Source organism: Propithecus coquereli, unplaced genomic scaffold, assembly GCF_000956105.1.
Source record: "Propithecus coquereli isolate 6110/MARCELLA unplaced genomic scaffold, Pcoq_1.0 Scaffold519, whole genome shotgun sequence".
NCBI lineage: Eukaryota > Metazoa > Chordata > Mammalia > Primates > Indriidae > Propithecus > Propithecus coquereli.
This window is the reverse complement of record NW_012151052.1, coordinates 646,307-655,074: the sequence shown is the minus strand read 5'-3', so window position 1 is coordinate 655,074 and position 8,768 is coordinate 646,307. Positions and strand designations below refer to the sequence as shown.

The 8,768-nt window shown below is 44.1% G+C and overlaps 1 protein-coding gene across 1 annotated transcript in view; it reads right to left on the bottom strand.

Annotated features, from left to right (window-relative positions):
- Positions 1-8,292, bottom strand: part of TTL (tubulin tyrosine ligase) — a 28,765-nt gene extending 20,473 nt beyond the window's left edge. The window contains exons 1-2 of the mRNA XM_012656772.1: positions 8,136-8,292; positions 5,009-5,087 (exon numbers count right to left, since the gene is read on the bottom strand). Of these exons, the coding sequence (XP_012512226.1) occupies positions 5,009-5,087; positions 8,136-8,292 (236 nt within the window). The remainder of the gene's footprint in view (positions 1-5,008; positions 5,088-8,135) is intronic.
- Positions 8,293-8,768: the final 476 nt, after the last annotated feature.

Genomic DNA, 8,768 nt, shown 5'->3' with positions numbered 1-8,768 from the left:
TGTCCAATTAATTTCTTTCTATTTTTGGTAGAGATGGGGTCTCACTCTTGCTCAGGCTGGTCTCGAACTCCTGAGCTCAAACAATCCGCCCGCCTCGGCCTCCCAGAGTGAAGTTTTATTTACTTTTAATTTAAAAACTGACACACTGTAAAATATTTTTCCATTAAGCACAACTTATTGATTTGGTAGGATGACATTTTACTTTATTGTTGCACTGTAGTGTGCACTTCAGGCCCATGTGTCACTTCTAGTATCACACACAAACACATCACTATTCTCTTTGGGGACAATAGTTTGATTCAGATCAAGTGATTTTTTTCTGTGCACTGATGAAACATCATGATGTGCTTATTATGCAGAAAGCATGAGTTATAGTGCTAGCTATATAAATCTCAAATTGGTAACTAAGGTGAAATATAATTATTTTTCAAGTTAAAAAAATGGGCAAATTCTAAAATTTAAAACAAAGGCATATTACTGCTATGGAATTGACTAGAACTATAACCAGATCAATAAAGAAAAAAAAAACTGGAAAAAAGTACATCACAAATTCAACAAAGAATAGCAAGTGCAATACACTGCTGCAGAGTAAAATGAAAAGGCAAGTTTGCTGTGTAAAGGAGAAATTTTTAGCAAATACACAACGAATTTGAAAAATATTTTCCTTTCCTTTCAACAAAGAAGAATTGATGAAATTAGTGGCTGAAATCACAGTTAAATATCTTACAAAAATTTTTTAATCAAATTTTTAACAGGATCTAAGCTTGTAATTTTGGTTAACAATGAAATGGCTTGGATCCTTACGCAAAAAGAAAACCATTTTAGATGGAACTATTGTGAAAGAAACTATCTTAAGAAAAATACTTAAAACAGTATCTTACAAAAAGTTAACAATCTTCCATTAAGACACAATTGCCCTCAGACTACAAAACCTTTCTAACTAACAATATCAAAGATTGATTCAAAGTTGGAAAAACATTAAATATTTTAATAAATGAACTCATACATAAATGAATATAGCTTTAGATGAGTTGCATGATATAAGAGATGCTGCCCAATACTTTTGGCATGCTATGCCAAAGATACTGTCAAATTGTAGCCTAAAAAATATCAAATTCATGGTGTAGAAATTTTTGAATCTTTTATATTTGTCAAAGAGTTTCACCAACATGTGAAAAATTACTTTCTATCATCACACACAGGACTTCAGCTAAGTTGTATTAAAATATAGACTTCCAGGCTTTTAATAGACTGATGTTTCCTTTGTTACCTCATTCTACTGCATGATACATATTGGAAACATTTGCTTCATTGCACTATAGGATACATATTGAGAACATTTGTGCTCAGTTTTCTGAAGCAGACTCTGTGAAAGTATCATGGATACAGTTGTTGAGATGGTTCAGTATATATTTGCAAATGTTGCAACGACTTTCCAGTTTATGAAACTATTGAATCAAACAGAAGACAATGAATTTAATGATACCGTGTTCTTTACCAATACTCACTGATTGAGAGATGGAAGAGTTTTACAAAGATTTACTTTGTAACTCCAATTCAGATTTTCTTGAAAAGGAATGTTTGCCAAATCATTATTTTCACTCAATAATGCATTATTTCATCCAATAATCAAAGATTAAAAGTGGCAATCTTATTTACATTCTCTCACCTATATCCACATTGCATATGAAAAAGTTAAAGCTCTAAGCAAGGGAAAGAAGACCTTATTTGTGATCTAGCCAGACAAGTATGAGAATTTATGTTCCAACTTCATAAATCAAGTCAATAATAATGATTTCACATATTTTTATAACATGACTCAGTATGCAGAAGATTTTAATTGTAATTGACAGCCTTGTGAAAATTGGCTGCAAAAACTGAAACAAAATTTGAAGAATACTTTGTTAATATTGATAAATTTAGTTACTTTTCAACATATTCAATACCCCTGTGAATTTAATAATAACACTGAGCTGATACAGAGTTGGTGAATTTCCTTAACTTGGACAGACATAGTATTGAAAACAATATGCTTTTGTTTCAAAGTCAAATCAATTCTTCTAAAGAAAGAGGAACCAGTTTTGTCAATGTGTGTGCAAATATTAAAGAAAAATGATTTTTTCGGTACTCAATTCAGTTCTGAAATACTTTTACATATGTGGTAACAACTTCAACCACAAATTTTTTAAAATCTAAATTCAGATGAAGGGTTTCTAAAGAAAATTTAGTGTCTGAATTAAGATGTGCTACGAATGTAAAATATACATCAGATTTGAACAGTCAGAATGAAAAAACATATAAAATATCTTTTTTATATTAATTACATGCCAAAATGCTATTTTGGATTTATTCAGTTAAATAAAATAGATTATTAATTTAATTGCACCTGTTTTTGTGCTTATTTTAAGGTGGCTACTAGGAAGTTTAAAATTACACGTGTGGCTAGCATTCTATTTCTGTTGGACAGTGCTGGTCTGTAAGATGACCTTAGTTTGGAAGCCCTCATTTCCTGTACAGAACCAAGACTAGGCTCTGCAGGAATCCTTTGCATTTGTTCCTCATGGGGCCAATTGGGAAGTAATTACAAGTGGAGGTTTATTCATATCTATAAGGGAGTAATGCTCACAAGAGGGAAAGAAGGGCTCTGATCTGCACCAGGAGATGAAAAGCTCCCCCAGGGCTCTGAGACCACAGCCTTGGGACCTTGATGAATTTCTGACACTCCCTGCAGTGACAGGAGGAAGGAGTAGGCTGTACAGGATCCAGCATAGAACCCCACTGAGGCTCTGGGCAGCCTTCTGAGGGCACCCAGTCACACTGCCCATGAGTCCCATCTGTATAGCTTAGAACTGTCCTGGCTCAACATGAACTGCTGTGGCTGTGGGCAACCTGGCTGTCCTCTCTGAGCTGCCATTTTGTCCTATAAAATGAGGGAGATCTCATTTCTAACTCTCTGGAGTCCTTTCAAGCCATACAAAATCATGAGGGAGAGACAAACTGACAGAGGGAACCATCATCTCCTGGAACTACTACAGACCCTCGCAGGACACCTGAGAGAATGAAGGAAGCTGATGAGGATGACAACAACATCCAACCTGCATAAGTCATGTCACCACTCACAAGGTGCCATCACAGGTCACACTGCGTGCCTCCGAGGGGCAAAGAGCAGGTATTGCCACCACCATTCATCCCTATTTTATAGATGAGATACTAGGATTCAGAGTGGTGCTGTCCAAGGCCACAGACACCTACCCAGACCTGTCATGACTCCAGCCCTGCACTCACTCTGCCTCATTATAGCTGCTAAATATGTAAATATGGAGAACAATATTTTTTACAGCATCCTCTGCTTCTGAATTATACAAGCAAATGTCTACCTTTATCTTTAGGGAAAAAATCATAGTAGAAAAGATTGAATAAACATTTTATAAAAACTTCTAAATGAAGAATTTAAATAAACAATCATGGCCAACTTCTACTCCTGATTCCAGTGAAACAGTTGTTTGCATTCTGTCACATAACTATGTAACAAGAAGACTTCAGGAAGCCTCAATCTCCTTTAGGAGTGGCTGGTGAACCACAAAAACCCATCATAGAGAGGAGTGCACATGTAAGCTACCAGGGCCGGTGAGTCTGAACAAAAATTGGAAATGTTCCTGTGAGCCTTCAACCTAAGTAAACATCTAGAGCCCAGAAAGAAACGTTAGTAGGCAAAAGAGCATTTTGCATCAAGTCAAAAATCCCAGAGCCTTCTTACCTAAATGATGTTTGGCTGCATACCCATGTTCACTAGTCATTGTGGAAAGAATACTGGAGACCTACTACAGCCCTGACTTCAGGGGCCACACCCAGTGTTTCCCTACTGAAATGATAACAATAATGGCAATGACAACCACAATACTACTAATAATAAAGTGAAGGAGAACTTTCAGTTATACAGTATGAACTACAAGACAGGCACTATTCAAAGCCTTTACATAAATTAACTCAATTAATCCTCATAACAACACTAAGGTAGTTACTATTATTATTCTCATTTTACATGGAAGAAAATTAAGGCACAAATACTCATATGTACCAGGCCACTGTGCTATATATATACTTTACATGTATCACTTTATTTAATCCTCATAGCCTTATGAGGGAGGTACTAAGGTTTAGAGGGATGAGCTTTGTAAAGGGAAGAGCTGGGGTTAAAATCCAAGCTTTTGACCCTAGATCTTAATCATTGTATAATATAGTCTCCTTCTACTTTATGATTCTATTCGTGTGATACCTGGCCGTAATTCAACTGCTCAGAGATGGGCGGTAGCGTGGGCACTGTTACACCCTGCCCAGATATCCTTTCTGAGGCACCCCTCACTGCTGTGAGAGATGGCTGCTACGGGCTGTGCACGCCCTTCTCCAGGGTCCAGCCCCTGCCCAGAAATGCCTGGGAAGCTAAGTCCTCTACTTCTCCCCACAGCCAATAGCTGACTGATACTGGATGGAGCACAGAAGCATGGTCCCCTTGCCTCAAGATGTGACAACTCTGAGGTGCCATTCACTCAGTGCTCCATGGAGTCAGGCTGAGGCAAGACTTCAGCTGAAACCACCTCTTTGCATGGCTCTTCCCCTGCCCTGCCCCTCTCTGCTGCCCCTGCTCCATGACAGGTTGCTCTGGAGAGCCCTCTCCCAAGAAATCACTCACACAAGAAACCCTGCTCAGGCTCTGCCTCTAGGGAACCCCACCTAAGAAACAGACAAGCTTTATCGAGCATGAGATAGCAATGTCTTGGACTGCAATCCAAATTGCAATCCAATTTTTAACAGGATGTACATAATGAAGCTCAGATCCTGTTAAAAATTGCTTCAATCAAAGCAGCTTAGGGGAAGCTTCAGAACTAATATTTGTTGGCTTTTTAAATAAAAGTATTTTTGCCCTTTAAACAACCCCACATTTGTGCTTAAATGCCATATATATATATATATATATAAATTGAAAACACAGGTCTTCAAGAACACTTACTTCACTAAGGAAGCTTTGCGGCACAGTTTGTCAGCCCCCCTGTAGTAATTCACCAACTGCGCCAGCCCGGGCTCGTGACCTGCGAAGGAAAGAGGAGGCTCAGAAGGGAAACAGGACAGGTGGGAAAAGACAGTGTCAGCACCAGCTCACAGCAGGGAGAACAGTTGTGCCACACCCAGCTTTTCTTTCTCTCATTTCAGGACTGTTGTTAGAAACAAACAATTTTGTTTCTCTGTCCCCAGGGTCCCTCTTCCTCTGTACTCGCTGGCAACTCTCACCCACCCCTCCATGGATATAATAATATCAACATCGTAGGTCTGCCAAAGACCACTGCTACTTTTCTTGTTAGGGTAGAAGGTGCTGGGGGTTTTTCTATTTCACCTTTCCCTGAGGCATAGCACACTCCTCTTTTGGCTTAACACTTAGGGACTTGTAATCTCTGTACAGTGCGGCTATTTTCATAGAGTCGTGCTTTCCACATCCCCAACCTTGCTTTCTACAGCCACCAAGGAAGGTGGCAGAACTATGATGCTGCTCAAGCACATCTACCTCTGCAAGCTTCTAGGAGAGCCACTAAGAGGTGAAGGAAGGTAGCGGAGAGGCCATGTCTATAAAACCAGAAGCTCTGATAACTTTCTTCTGTGCATCATGCCACAGGGAAACTCACTCTCAACAGCTCTTATTACATGTCCCCTTCTTTATAAAATTAGAGCAGAAAAGATACAAAGAAAAACAAATTTTTATTTAAAATAAAAAATGTTTTGTTTAAAATGCTAATAAAATGCATTGCATTTCCAGGAACAAAAATCAAAGTAAGACCAAACAGAGAGATTTTGAGATGAAGATGTCAGAGGTAAGAATAATTCATCTGAGAATGGCATACAGCCAAATCAAAAGTTTCAGGTAGGCATTAACTGGCTCTCACTGTCTCCCCAGGGCAGACAGACCTGATTCACACCTTCTCATTCCCTGGGCGCCAGCATTCCTGAGCTTTGAAATGGCTCTATAAGCCTTCTCCTTGGGTTTCCTTGCAATGCACTTTAAGCAAAAGGTAAATATCCCTAACAGTGATGGCATATAACCATTTTTCATTGTGGGATGCTGTTTTCTTTACCATAAAACCCAATTGTTTACTGATCATCTGCTGAATTTGTGGTTCCTATTTAGGATTCTGACCCTGTAGGTTTCTGCTTCTCATTCTTAAGCTTGAACACCACAGCAATGCCAATCACTCCTGCCTCTGCCCTGGGCAGAGCCTTTTTTTTTTTTTTTGAGACAGGGTCTCACTCTGCAGCCAGGGCTAGAGTGCAGTGACATCAGCATAGCTCGCTTCAACCTCAAACTCCTGGGCTCAAGTGATTCTCTTGCCTCAGCCTCCCAGATAGCTGGAACTACAGGCACATGGCACCACACCCAGCTAATTTTTCTAATTTTTGTAGAGACGGGGTCTCGCTCCTGCTCAGCCTGGTCTCGAACTCCTGGCTTCAAGCGATCCTCCCACCTTGGCCTCCCAAAGTGCTAGGATTACAGGTGTGAGCCACCGTGCCTGTCCTTTTTCTGTTTTTCATATTAGAAGTCCATCTAAGCCAGGCAACGCCACGTCCAAACAGGAAATTAGGTCAGTAAGGGAAGTGGAAAATGAAAGGCAGAAATAGCTGTTTTCAACTATAAGCAGTTTTTCCTCTCCTTCCTTCAGGGAGATATTCTCTTTACTGAGGGCTTCCTGAGACAGTTTAACAAAAGGGAATCTCCAGGCACATTTCCCATATTCTGAGATTTCTGGGGGTTCAAATCAGCCCTTCCATGGAGTCACCATTCTACATCATCAACTTGTATAACAATGAAAATTTGTTCCAGGTATATTCCAAAGAAAAAAGTTCAGTAATTTTATACCACAACACCCTTCATTCCTCAAACTGTTATGGTTTGTCACAGCTACAAGTGTAAAATGCTCTGTGTAAGCTCACCAATGGCTAGTCAACTCCAAAAATGGCCTGTTTTCAGTCTCTGCCCATTCAACCTCCGACGACACCTATTACTCAAAACCAATTCCTCTCCTGGACACAGAACATTGCTCTCTTTGAGTTGTCCTCCAACGCAGAGATGACTCTTTCTCCAGTACCAATTCTCCTCTTTTGTCCTTGGAAAACAGTTGGCCCACACCCCTGGTGAACTTTGGTGAAGAACATGGCTACTCAGAGAGAGGCCGGACGTCCCAGACTACTGTGCAGTGAGGGGAGGCCATGAGACGATGCTCAGGTCAATGGGATGTGAGTTGAACCAATCTGGACAACTCCTGTGTTACATCATTTACAAAGGAGGGCTGGTGCTGTCTTTTCTCCTGCCTTTCCTACCAGAGGTTACGTGGATATGGTGGTGCCCAGCCGGCTTCAACCATATGAACTAAGCCAACTTCCCAGGGGAGAGTTGGGCAGAGACGAAGGCGAACCCAGCCTCACGTAAAACCTTTATTCAATGTACACTTGTGAAAACACATTCTTTGGTGAAACTAAGGAAAGGTCTAAAATCAGACACCCCTTCACCCTTCCCTGGGCTAGGGTCCCTTCTGAAGCCCCTATTTTGGGAATCCAGAGGTCTTTCCCAAATTCCCTGACCGTTCATCTGAGCCTTCGGGTGGCAGAATCCTGAGGGGTTTCAACACCTACACTCCCGCACCCGCGCCAGGGAGGGAGGAATCCCCAGTGCAGAAAAGCTGCACGGGGACTCCAGTCAGATGTCAGCCACCGGCTATGCGGAGCCGCGCTGCGCTCTGCTCAGTCCCGCCCACCTGCCCGACTTGGGGGGACGGTCGGGCCGGGAGAACTAGGAGACGCGCGGCCTCAAGTCCCAGCCTCAGCGGCTGATGTGCCCCCGGCTGCAGGGACCGGTCATTGTCGGGAGACAGCTGCGTTCCCGGGTGGCCGCACTGCGACTCCCGCTCCGAATCCGGAGACGAGAAGGCATTAACAACGACAGGTTTAGATCTTTCTGGATGCGTCTGATCTCCCTGAGAAGCGACGGAGAGGAAGATTTATGACCTTAAAAACAAAGCGCTCGTTCTACCGGGCCGTGGGAGGAGTGGAGGGCCGCTCGGGGGCGGGGAGGCGGGAAATGGGGAAGGGCTCACCCAGTCTCCCGAAGGGCAGCCGGTTCCTCTCTCCCAGCATCAGGTTAAACCTGGGATTGTCTCGCCTCAGCCTCTTCCAGTGGCCGGTGGCGAGGAGCAGCCGGGAGACCTCGGCGTAGACACTGCTGTTCTCGTCGCGCACCACGAAGGTGTACATGGCGAAGGGCCGCGCGCCGGGCCGCCCAGGCAGCCGCTGCAGGGACCAGCGGGCCGAGGCGGCTGCTCAGCGTGGACCCCGCCCGGGCGTCCCCGCTGCGCTCCGGCCGCGCCCCCGCGCCGGCGGGTCCCCGCGGCGCCGCGCCTGGGCGCCCGCGCCTCCGCCCGAGTGGAGAGCGCGGCCCGGACGCCCGCCCTCCCCGGCGGCCCCGCCCCCGGCCCGTGATTCCGCGCGGCCCGGCCCCCGCCGCGCCTGCAGAGGGCATGTGGGTCCCGCGCGTCCCCTCCCGCTCTCTGGGCCGGCTGGGGCGGCGGAGGGTTGGGGCGCCGCGAGGCTGGGCGCGGCTTGCCGCAGCCCTGGGAATGTGCGGTGGAGAGCTGGAGCCCGGGCAGGTCCTCCGGAGCCCAGGGTCACAGCCCGGGGGTGGTGCCAGTGGAAGATCTGTTTTTGCACGGCTTGCTCTGGGTCTTCCTTGT